At 40.2% G+C, this 13,249-nt stretch overlaps 1 protein-coding gene across 1 annotated transcript in view; it reads right to left on the bottom strand.

The window, feature by feature from the left end:
* Positions 1–11,052: 11,052 nt before the first annotated feature.
* LOC150080015 (uncharacterized) overlaps positions 11,053–13,249 on the bottom strand; it is a 244,699-nt gene continuing 242,502 nt past the window's right edge. Inside the window, exon 8 of the mRNA XM_090383382.1 lies at positions 11,053–12,887. Coding sequence (XP_090239508.1) covers positions 11,175–12,887 — 1,713 coding nt within the window. The 3' untranslated portion in view covers positions 11,053–11,174. The remainder of the gene's footprint in view (positions 12,888–13,249) is intronic.

Genomic DNA, 13,249 nt, shown 5'->3' with positions numbered 1-13,249 from the left:
TCCACCACAAGGGATGGAAGTCTGTTCCACCAACCAACCACCCGCTGGCTAAAGGCAAATTTCCGCACGTCTATCCTACATCTGTCTTTCCTCAATTTGAATTTATGCCCTCGCAGGTGAATTTTCTGAGCTAGAGGAAGAATCCCATCAGCATTGAGCATGCTTAAACCATTCAAGTCTTTATACACCTCTATCATATCACCTCGCTGGTGCCTAGTCTCCAGACACTGTAATTTGCAAAACTTAAGCCTTTTTTTTGTAAGAGCACCCCTTTGTTCCATTCACTAATCTTGTTGCCCTTCTCTGTACTCGTTACAGCAGCTCTACATCCTTCTTGAAATGAGGCCTCCAGACCTGTATACAGAACTCTAGGTGTGGCCTGATCATTGCCTTATACAAGGGAATAATCACCTCCTTATCCCTGCTGGAAAAATTCCTGTATATCATTGACAATACTCCATGAGTTACTCTTGCCGCCCGTCTGCACTGCTCAGAGAACTTCATATCTGCCTGCACAACCACCCCCAAGTCCCTTTCATTCTCTACCATTGTCAGTGTAGTACCACAGAGTTGATACGTTGCTGTGGGGTTGCTGTTTCCCATGTGTAGTACTTTACATTTGTCAATGTTAAACTTCATTTGCCACCTCTCAGCCCATCTGCTCAACCTTTCCAGATCCTGTTGCAGCAGCATAGTGTCAGTAGTGTCCTTGACAACCCTGCCAACCTTTGTATCATCTGCAAACTTGGACATTAAGCTTGATATACCATCATCAATATCATTTATAAATACAGAAAACAATAATGGACCCAACACTGAGCCCTGAGGGACTCCACTAATAACATTAGTCCACGATGAGCAGTGTCCATTGATTACCACTCTCTGTCTTCTCCCCCTCAACCACCCCTTTAACCACAGCAGCAATTTGCCTCCAATGTCACACTGCTCCAATGTGTGTAGCAGTCTTCCATGTGCAACAGTATCAAAAGCCTTTCTAAGATCAAAGTATATAATATCAAAGTTATTCCCTGCATCCAGTTCTTTTGTGACTGCATCATAGTATCCAATCAAGTTGGTCAGGCAAGACTTCCCCTTAACAAAACCATGCTGTGTCTGAGCTATAACTGAAGTCTTGTCTAAATGATCCTGCAGTGCTTCTTTAACCAGTGCCTCCATTAATTTTCCTGGAACAGAAGTTAAGCTCACAGGTCTATAATTACTTGTGTCAGCCTTTGATCCTCCTTTGTGAATTGGGGTCACATTTGCACATTTCCAGTCTATGGGTACCTCCCCTGAGTCCAAGGAAGCTCTCATAATTAAGGCTAAGGATTTGTTTACTTCCTTTGCTGCCTCCTTTAATATAACTGGATAGTTCCCATCCACCCGGCTGCCTTTCTTGTGTTTATCTTCAACAATTTCTCCTCCACTTTACTCTCAGTTATTTCAAGATTCTGTAGCTTACTGCTAGAGTTGAATACACCTCTGGCATTCCCCTCGCTGAATAACTCCTCATGTGTGAATGTCGATGCAAAATATTCATTTAGTTTGTTAGCTACCTGAGCAGAATCATCAACAGTTGACCCATCAATATCAAGTGGACCAATCTGATTCATCCCTTTCCTTCTAGAGATTACATAAGTAAAGAACTCTTTGCTGTTTTTCTTTGCATCCCTTGCCAAGGATTTCTCGTAATCTGCCTTCGGCTGCCTAACCTCCTTTGTAACTTGGTTGGATATCAACTTGTATCTATCATAGGCGTCTGTGTCATGTGTTAATTTGTAAGTATCCCATGCATTTTTCTTCTCTGCCATATGCCTCATTAGTTCATCTGACATCCATTTTGGCTTAAACCTTGAACAATATTTCTTAGTTGGTATGTAAAGCCTAGTAGCTTCCAAGATAAGTTCTTTGAATGCTTCCCATTTTGAATTTGCTGTTGGTAACATCATCAGTTGGTCCCACTGTATAGAATTTAAATACTGTCTCAGTCCATCGTAGTCGCCTTTACGGAAGCAATAACCCTTCCCTTTACCCCTAATGGTAGTTACCTCTTTCAGTAAATCCCACTTCAGCACACTGTGATCACTGCCACCTAGTGGTTCATTTATCTGCAGATTCCTAATGCATGAAGAATCACTGCTGATAAACAAGAGTATTACTCCCTCCAGTTGCCTCCCGAACATGCTGATGTAGAAAACAATCATGCAATAAATCCACGAAAGCCCTGCTAGTGTGTGAGTAACCAGCCCCCAAATTCCAGTCAATATCTGGAAAATTAAAATCTCCCATTATAAGACTCTCTGATTTACTGGCCCACTCTATTTCCCTGTACAGTTCCTTATTATACTCATCAGAGTCATTAGGCCTATAGCACACTCCTACTCTCAATTTTGATCTCCCAATGCTTATGTCACACCAAACTGACTCAACACTGCACTGTCCGGCGATGTCGACTGGCTTCACTTCCTTGGTTTTTATGTGTTTCTTAACTAATAGCATAACCCCTCCCCCCTTCCTATCCTTTCTGTAGATGTTGTACTCCCCAAATTGCAGTTCTGCATCCCTTATATCTGTGTGACACCACGTCTCTGATATCCCAACAATATCTGCCTTTGATGTTTTGAGCAATACCTCAAATTCATCAAATTTATTTACTAAACTCCTAGCATTGGTGTACACGCAAGTATACCTGCACCTGTTTCTATTCTTAGCTACCCTAACACAACCAATGTGTTTACTTGTACCGCAATGGCTCCCAGCAGTCTCTGAAATACCATGCATCTTGTTTTTCAGGCTTCTGCTCATTCTAATAGAAGCAGTGCAAGAATCTCTTTCACCTCTGCCAGTGGCTACTGTCAATCTATTGGTCTTTGCCCCCCAAGCTAGCAGTTTTCCAACCCACCTAACACTGCCTCGATAGCATCAGCAAATATTCTTGCACCTTTTCTATTTAAGTGTATTCCATCCCTGTAGAAGCAGTCCCTTCTGTTAACAAGTACAGTCCACGCTGAAAAAAATTCTACCCCTAGACCTTGCACAATCTTTCCAGGGCCGAATTGATCGACAAGGCTCTCATCATATACTCCCTCCTATCGTGTCTGGGCAGAATTGCAGACACTTTCAAATTCAACCCTAATTCTCGGCTTTTGTTCAACAGTGACCTGTACTTGTTAAGTAATTCTGCCGGTCTCCTACTCTTAATATTATTAGTGCCAACGTGTACAACTATATCACCTTTTGTGCCCTTAAAAGATGAAATTCGCTCTACAACGTCATGATCCTTTGCCCCTGGCAGACATACCTTGGTCCTGTTCCACCTATCTTTTTTACAAAGCATGTTCCCCGTTTCCCTGACAATAGAGTCACCAAAAACTACTAGTTCCTTCGGGACCAGCGCATTCTGCCTTGGGGGTTGTCTCTGTGTCACGCGATGCCCAAGTGCAAGCTCTGGCGTTGATGTGGGCAGCTGAGAGCTTGATGGGCCCTCAATTTAGTTTCTTCGAGGGCATCCACCCTGTCCTTCAAGCTCTCATATAGGCCCAGAAGAACGCCGAGTTGTTGCCTGATATCGATACACTCCTTGCATCGCGCACACACAAAGACATCCCCCTTGGCAGTATCATGTCCCGTACCCGATTGCTCTGCAAACATCAAGCAAACAGTGCATTTTATAAGGCTGTGAGTCAGAGGACAACTGCCCCCCTCAGTTCTGCTCTGAGCCACAGCACTTCCATTAGCTTGAGCCTTTTGCTTTAATCACCTCAGAGGGCATAAATTCAAATTGAGAAAGAACAGATGTCGGACAGATGTGCAGAAATTTGCCTTGGGCCAGCAGGTGGAACCGACTTCCATCACTTGTTGAAGTTGATAGCCTAAACAAATTTAAGGCTCAACTGGACAGGTATCTCGAACGTACGGAGGGGTGAAATGGGAGTGGGTTTTTTTTTTGGCTGATGCTGCATAAGCTTGCTTTCTTGCATCATATGCCTCTACTAATGCTGCGTATGAGTGTACTCAGTCTGGGTGATCACCTTGCATGATGTGTTGGATCATTTTTGGGGCCAGGTAGCATCAGACATTAGACTCTGGGTTTCTTGGGAATGTATTTTCTGTAGTTCCTGGTGTTGATTACTTGGTCTTGGATGGTGAGCATGAATCCTTCAGTCTCTGAGAAGAGCGTCCCGTTCGTGAGCCATGCATTGGAAGCAATTTTACCGATGTGACCCTGATGGAGATCATTGTAGTATTTGCCATGGAGCGTCTTCTTTGCCCATCTTTCTAGCTTCGCTTTTACTTCCTGGTTCAGGGGGACTCCTCGCTTAGGTTTGGCGGTGTATACCGCTTGTCTATCTTCCTTATGTCCTGGTGGAGTGCTGCAGTGTTTCTGGAAATAATCCTTCAGGTTAAGTATGGCTGTCTTCTGTTGCTCAATGAGGTCTATCAATCTCCTTCCTCCTTCCCGGGCAATTGTCAGTCTCTCCACGGCAGCTCTTGGTCAACATTGTCCTTGTCTTTCTCGCGATATCCACCAGCTCGGTGTTAGTCCAATCTGTGATCCCGGAGTATGTTAGCAGTGGGACTGCATAGGTGTTTATGGCTTTAACAGTGTTCCCTCTGTTCAGCTTTGCTTTCAGCAGGCTTCTCAGTCTCTATTTTTCGGACAGGCAGGCCTTAATTTCCTTGTGCTGTAACTGCTGAGCCTGAATCATCCCCAAGTATTTGTAGGCATCTCCGTCATGGCTTCGATCTCTTTACCACCCTGCTGCTGGTAGTTTCGGTTGACTAATTTTCCCTGACAAAATCCGTGGGTCTTCCATTTGTCTAGACCACATTCATCCTAATATCCTTGCTGAATTCTTCGGTGATCTGGAGTAGTAGCTGAAGGTGCTTCTCGGTTCCCGTGTAGAGCTTGATGTCATCCAGATACATCAGGTGGGTGAGGGTGTACAGGTTCTTCCTTCCTTCTTTCAGATTATATCAGTACTTGCTACTTGATGTATGTCGTGTTCGGTTATGCTCTTCATAGATAGCAAGTTTTAGTTACTTATCCTTAACCGTACAGCATGATTCAAGTACCAATAGATTCCTCAATATGGAAATCCCTAATATATAAGAATGCAGGCATATGCCAATGATCTTATACTGATGCTGCAAGCTAATAGGACACAGCTGGAGACCCATGCAAATCTTGCCATTTGTTCTGCAAGGATGGGCAAATGGGAACCTACTGAACATCTCACGAGAAAAAAAAAACATTCAATACTCCTCAAGGACTCCCTTGATCCCAGGAGACCTCCCCAGATCAAGATACATGGAACCATTAACCTCCAAACAGAAGTCAAGTATCTTGGCGTTATCCTCGATAGACACCTCAACTTCACACCGCAACTTAGTCACCTTAGAGTAAAATTCAGGAAATATTCCACCCTATTTGCTAGAGTTACACACAGAGACTGGGGTCTGAAAAAGAGGGCACTCGCCATCCTCTACAAAGCATTCTTCATCCTGGTACTGGCTTATGCAGCGGGAGCTTGGTATGGTAAGGAAAGCACTGCTGTTAACAGAAGGAAATCGGAAACCATCCATCGAATAATTCTTGTCACAACCAGAGCATGCTGCACGGCGAGCACCCACGCTCTCCAAGTCCTTGCGGGATGTCTCCCTCTGGACTTTGGGCTGACAATCTCCAGAGGGATGTCTCCCTCTGGAGATTGTCAGCCGTGGGCTGCTGCACGAACACGCCAAAGGAAGAGTAATCACACATTTGGGATACACTACGGACCCAACTCTGACTAGACCACAGAAAAAAGACGTCTTTAGCATTAGCATTAGTAGAGGCACATGATGCAAGAAAGCAAGCTTATTCAGTCTTACAGACCACATGAGAATAGTGTGGCAGAATCGGTGGAATGACTCCAATAAAGGCCGCACAAGAAGCTTCATACAAGACATTGGACGTGTTTACCCTATTTCTCCGACCTGGTACTCTCCTGGACTTCATACCACTTACCTGCTGACAGGGCATGGCTTCTTCAGGAAGAAGCTACATGAGTTTGGAATCTCGGACATAGCACACTGTAGATGTGGACAAGAAGAAACTTGGGAGCACCTGCTCTATGAATATAATATCTATGAAGACCTCCGTTGCCTGCTGTTTACCAAACTACGCTCCATCCTTAGAAATCAGAACAGTACTGCAGGAAGAAGAAAACGATAAGGCTTTCACGCTTTTCACTCAAAATCTCTTCACGAGGCAAAGAGCACTTTCACCACCCTGAAACAAACTTCAGACTTTGGACCACTGACGACCAGCTGAGTGACTACAGGACTTGAACACAAGTGGTGGGGACAACCTACAGCAACTGAGTCCTAACTGGATGCGACCAAACACTGGGACCTATATGTAGCTGGCCTGTCACATGCAGGTGACGCCTCCTGGCCTCTGCTGAGACTAAGTCCACCACCTGGAGAGTCAAAGTGAACGACTTAGATTGCAGCCTTGCTGCCAACTAGCCAAATGGCGACCCAGGTCCGACACCTTTCTGGGCCTGCTTTATTTCCTTTTCCCGGCAGGGAAGACACCAAGCTCCCCTCCTCTCCCTGCAAAAACTACTTTCCCTCTGGTGTGGCATGGGCATGCCCACTGAACATTTGGGGACCACCTCTATCGGTCCCTTTCCTTTTGTCCTCCAGCCTTCCTTCTCCCCACCCAAATCTGTCTACCTTCACAGCGCACAGCCCCCACATGTCAAAATTGTAATTACACCAAGATTGCTTGCCCAACCCTTTTTGGCCAAAAAAAAAAAAAAACTCATCCAGCGTACAATCCCTTCTCGCTCTTAAGGCAAATCTCTATGACCAAACAAAAGCACCAACAGTGATTAAAGCAATGTTTTTTTTAATAGGCCCTAGCCATGGAAATCTGAGGAAAGTAAGTGGCAGGACCTGCGAGAGTACTGATAACACCTGGCTAGCCTCCACGTGGGGCGGTATGGGCAACGTCGGGTCCCCTCAGGGGCCCGATGGCCAATAAGCCAGATGAACAATGGGCACAACAGACTACACTATACACGAACCACACACTTTAAATCTCTGGCTTGACGGGGTACTGTCACTCGATACAGAGAACACTGTGGAGATGACAGAAATCCCAGGAGCCACCAGACCCTCAACATACCAAATACCAATAGATTCCTCTTCTTCCACCCAACACGGATGAGCCATCATCTCCATCATCAAACAGGTACTTCTTGTTTTATACTTTTTTTATGCTATTGCTTCCATTATATTAGTGCTAACCCGTATACAGCCAGCAAACACTAGTGTCCTAAAGGAATATGACGACATCGTGGTCAACCTTGAGAAGTCACAAAGCCCTGCGCTGCTGAACCCCAGGGTACGTTAAAATGTATTCTTTCAACTTTAAAAACTCCCCTCTCAGCAGAAATACAGTGGTTGTATCAATACTAATCCTCAGAAGTGAAAACATAAAGGCACTGTATAACCCGTCTTATTCCGACCCCCACAGGCAAACCATCGTCAAGAGAACACCTAAAATACAAGCGGTTTTAATTCTTCACAGAAAAGTAATTAGACGGACAAATTTCGACCTAAAGGTAAAGTATGGCAGAATCAAAAATTTTGACAAGCCCTCCCACATGCTTCCGTTGTAAAGTAGATCATCAGGAAGCAGTAATCCAATGTAAGTCATATTGGCAATTTTACTGTGCGGCCTGTACCAAATGCGATATAAAGCGGTTCAACAAGCAGCGACGTCAAAGGTACATTTGCCCATTCTGCAAAGAAAGTAAAGAACAAATGACAAATTCAACGGAATATGTGGATATCCAGAATGACACGGAGGTCGAAAATAAACAAACAAACGTCCAAACATCAAACTTTAGTCAGACTCACGCTGCAAGTCAAACTGACTCAGTAGCGGTTAACCCGGAGTGTGAAATGGACTCAGAGGACTGCAGTCAACAACCAATCATCACGACACATGAAAACCTCGTGGAATGCAGGAAAGAAAGCCAAGGGGAAAGTGCCCTCCTTAATAAGCAAAACAGGTTCCTGAAAAACATTGATGGCATCTGTACAGAACACATGAAATTGTTCCACATGCAAATTGCAGAATTTCTGGAAAACATAATGTGGAAACTCACATCAATCTCTGACAGTGTGCAGAATTTATCTGAAGAGAACCGGCAGCTTCGTGTACAGAACAATGATATGAAAAAAGAAATAGGTCTCCTAACCAATCAAATGTGTCAACTAGCAACCTTATTTATGCCCAATTAAAACAGTATATCCAACGTCCCACACAACGTGGCTCAGGGAACCTCGGAAAACAAGCCACAAGAAGAAGAATTGTTATACATGATTCCAACTGCTTATCGCTGCTGTCAGCTGGTGTGTAAAGGTGGTGGTAGAATGCAAAATATCTAGTTGTAATTCATTGTTGGAACATAACAGAGGGTTTAGTTGACCTGCAGGGGATATTGAATCTAATAATATGATCTAGCCATTGAACTGGGTCCAGATGACTAGGAAAGCTATGTGATCTGAAGTGGTATGGAATTTTCCCCTTTTGAAATTGGGCTCCCAGGTGTGCTGTTATTGCTCTTGATTTCTCCCTATTTACTTTATGTCACATGTTATTTTATGTTAAAAAAAATTATATATTATTTTGGAAATATAATAATTTTTTTTTTAAATTTTCAAAAAAAATTGATATAAGAAAAATGACCATGGGAGAAATGGGGCGGCATTATGAAGTTGGCACCGGGGAGACAGCCCTGCAAGAGATTATTGTTGAATTCCCGGACAGGTGCATGATTTTATGTTCACCCCGCGAACTTTCCATAACTGCCGCTGGAGGTTCTCTCCCCAGTTGATACTGATTGAACAGCAATATATGATTCGTTATTGTGTCAGTCAGGGCTTAAATTAGCATTAGTAGAGGAATACTATGGAAGAAAGCAAGCTTAGCAGCATCAGTCAAAAAAAAAAAGTCCCATTTCACCCATCCATTCATTTCAATTGCTTGTCTGGTTCTGCCTTGAATTTATTTAGGCTATAAACTATAACCTTCCACGACAACAGATGGAAGTTTGTTTCAGCAATCAACTACCGCTGGCTAAACACAAATTTCCGCACATCTATTTGACAACTGACTTTCCTCAGTTTTAGTTTATGCCCCCTCAGGTTCGTAATCTGAGCAAGAGAAAGAATCCTATCAGCATTGAGCCCCTTCAATTCGTTCAAGGCCTTATAAACTTCAGTAAGATCACTTTGCAGGTGCCTAGTCTCCAGACACTGCAATTTGCAGAACTTAAGCCTTTCTTCGTAAGAGCAACCCTTTGTTCCATTCATTAATCTTACCCTTCTCTGTACACATTTCCGCAGCTCTACATCCTTCCTAAAACGAGGCTTCCAGACCTGTATACAGTACTCAAGGTGTGGCCTGACCATTGCCTTATACAATGGGATAATCACCTCCTTATCCCTGCTAGCAAAATTTCTTTATATCATTGACAAGACCCCATGACTTGTTCTGACATTCTACCTGCATTGCTCAGTGACTGTAGGTAATACTTGATGGACAGTATCAATTCTTATTGTTCTGCCACTGGGCCTGTTATTATACTACTTTTTTCCCTCATATTTGCTTAGCTAATTTACCTGCTCCCATTAATTTTAAATGCCTCTACCATCTTGAATTTGCTTCATTTTCAATTCATTTATTGTTATAATTGAATTTGTTTCTTGTTGTTGTTATGCAAATTTCACGACACAAGGGCAACTATGTGTCTGTCTGTGTCATTAATGTGTTTCTTATTTTCTCATTTGTATCTCATCTGTAGTCTCATTTGACTAGCTCTAGAATCCATATCTCACTTCACTTATTTTATATATATATATATATATATATTTTTTTTTTTTTTTTCTTAAATCTCATATTTGAAGATTCTAATTTTGACCAATTCCTTTATTTCTTAAAAACTGTATTACAAACAACTAATTTTGTCTTCTTGCTCAGAGTGGATTTTTCTCACTGACTTCCTGCTTTATCTATTTCTCATTTTAGGAAGGATATAGAGCTGCTGGAACAAGTACAGAGAATTACAACAAGATCGGTATGGGGAACATAGAATGCACTCACCAAGAAACCAAGTTCTGCAAATTGCAGCATCTGGAGACTAGGCACCCGCAAGGGATCTGATTGAGGTGTATAAGGCCTTGAATGGTTTGAGCAAGCTCAATGCCAATGAGATCCTTCATCTTTCTCAGATTACGCACCCAAGGGTGCACAAATTCAATTCAAATTGAGGAAAGAGAGTTGTAGAATAGATATGCGGAAATTTGCCTTTAGCCAGGGGTAGTTAATTGCTGGAACAAACTTCCATTGGTTGTTGTGGAAGTTGACTTAAATAAATTCAAGGAAGAAGTGGACAAACTTTTGTAGCAAGTGAATGGGTATTTTGTCCATGAAATGGGAAGTTTTTTTTTTTTTTTTTTTTTTGATCGATGCTGTATAAACTTGCTTTCTTGCATCATGTGCCTCTACTAATGCTAATTTCCATGCCTAATCTTCCATCTTCCTTCCTGTTCTTAGGCACACTAAATAACTAACTTGTTATTTTGTATACCTAAAAAGACAGTGATATAGACTAATCTTTGTTTTCAGAGAAACTTTTCCTTGTTTCTCTGAACTTGTTTTTGTGTAATTAATTTTTCCATTAATTGCCTATAACTTTTATCTGGTTTACTCAAGGGCCAGTGAGGATCTCAGCAGCTACTATTTAAAAACAATATTACTACAAAAATATCACATTATATCAATTGAAAATATATTTCACCAAAAATATCCACTCATATTTTCTAAAAAATACAAATAAAAATTATCATACACAATTATTTAAAAAAAAAAAGGGTTGTTTTCTACAGTTAAGGTATTTTACAGTATTTTTACACAATATTTACAGTGTTTTTTTACAATATTTTAGTGTTTTAAAAACAAGATTTTTAAAACATTTATAATCCCCCCCCCCAAAATGTTTCCCATTTTCAATAACGTAAATCAGAAATATTCCTAAATTAGCGCCATAAGTAGTATTTAAAAAAATGGAATGAATAATTTTCTCTATGCAATTTTAAGATGGAAACTTCCACTAATGGATTAATGGTTTCTTGTCTCTTCTGGTTATATTTTTTTCATTCCCTTGCATCCTTTGGGATTTATGATTATTGAATGGGAGCAACTTTCCATTGCACACTGCTTCTTGAAAATATCCCCGAATTATCAACTCTTTTAATTGTTCTATTGCCCAACGATGGCCCTGCACTGTCAATAGGGCATAAGCAACTTCTTTGTTCCAACTTTTGTTTTTATATCTATTATCCGAATCTGTATCTATTATCCGAATTGCAACTTGTTTTACTTTTGTCCATTCTTTAAGGAGGTTTATTAGTGTATCCTCATCGTGAATAATTATATCGTTAAATTTTTTAGTTACTAATGTGTAATCTTTTTTTTGATGACTGCTATTTTTACTGTTTCTGTTAACTCTTTCTGTCTTATCTCTTTCAGCAAACAATGAAAGTCTAAAGACTTCTACAAAATAATTCTCACCAAACATGCTTGATGTGCCCTCTGTACTATAAATTCCCAAGCAATTCAAATTCAATGAACATAAAAGCTGTGTTAATGTTATTATAACTAATATTCCAATTTCATATTTTGCTTTACTGAGTAATGAATTAGGATAACAACATTCAAAGAAAAACTTTTTAGCCAGTTGTTCCAGACAATCTAAAACACATTTTCCTGGTGAAAGTACTGCTTCTTGTGACAAGAACGAAGCTGATTTTATAACACTATCAAATTCCTCGAAAAGGACATTTCTTGCTTCATGAGAATCCAGTCCCTTTATACATAAATATGGTTCATAATGTGAGAGCCAACTTCTTAAAGTCCTAAATGCAAGTTCACAATTAGAACTTGAAATATCATCAACTAAGCCAAGATCATTTAAGGAGCAAATCTTTTCCAATTCCTCAGAGATTCGCATCTCTAACACTGAACTTCTATTCTGAGAATTCCCTTCAATCTTTTTTTTTATTTTTATAGCACTCAGAACATCTGATAAAATCCATGAAAAGCTAAAACAATAACCACCTTTTTCTTTATGGAAATGGTATGGGGCCAAATAATATGCAGATGCTTTCTGAAAGATAGCTGTATTATAATTGTCAACAGGACCTTTGTCAGTACTACGAAATTCTGAAAAAAATGATTCTTGAACACTCTTAAATATCTCTTTAATTTGATATTCAATCAGGGTACCAAGATCATAATTGTGTTTCCCTTCATGAACAAAAGAGTAGGTCTTTGTAAACAAACTGGATAACAGTTCTCCTTCATTATCTATTCCATAGATTTTCAGCAATCCTTGAATTGTTTTACTGTATTTTTCAAAAGTTTCTAATGCTTCATCTTTATAGGTTTCCCATCCATCATATTTTAAATCTGGGTCAGGTTCAAACTGCATACTTTCAATTTCTGTTTTCTGAAAACCTAATTCTAAAATTTTACATTCCCTATACAGTCGACCTAAAACCTTTTTAGATATATATGTTCTGTGTGTGCCAAATTTTTCCATGAAATCTGGATATATATATACTTTTTCATAAAAACTTAATTCCTCATTCTTGCCACTTTTGACAAAGTCAAGATTCACTGCATATTTGTTTGCAATAGCCTTGCATCGCTTACTAAATATTCCTTCCGACAACCTATCTGCCCAACAAAGGTGTGCATTTGCAAATAATCCAACATTATCTTGATTAATGTAGTTGCAAAAAAAATCTAGCATATCTTCTTCCTATGAAAAGAAAATAAATTGGATTTACAGAGAATTCAATATGATGGATATTAAAATATAACAATGTACTAATATTTGGAGAACATGATAAAATTAGAAAAAATATTTTAAAAAAATGAATAAGGAAAATTATATAACAAAATACTGAATTGTTATTTTTATTATAAACTACCTAAAACAAAATAAATTTATTGTTCCAAGTGTGCAAGGTTACAAACATAATGACCAAAAAATGTTAAAAGTTAAAATTATCAATAATGCAAATGATTTGAATATATAGATCAGCGAACTGCAAGTCTGACTGAAGAGGCCTTTAAAAATTCCTCCAGTCTGTGACAGGATTCAAATGATTACCTTGTGGG

Source organism: Mastigoproctus giganteus, chromosome 10, assembly GCF_048544385.1.
Source record: "Mastigoproctus giganteus isolate SK-2022 chromosome 10, ASM4854438v1, whole genome shotgun sequence".
Classification (NCBI taxonomy): Eukaryota; Metazoa; Arthropoda; class Arachnida; order Uropygi; family Thelyphonidae; genus Mastigoproctus; species Mastigoproctus giganteus.
This window is presented reverse-complemented; position numbering and strand designations above follow the sequence as displayed.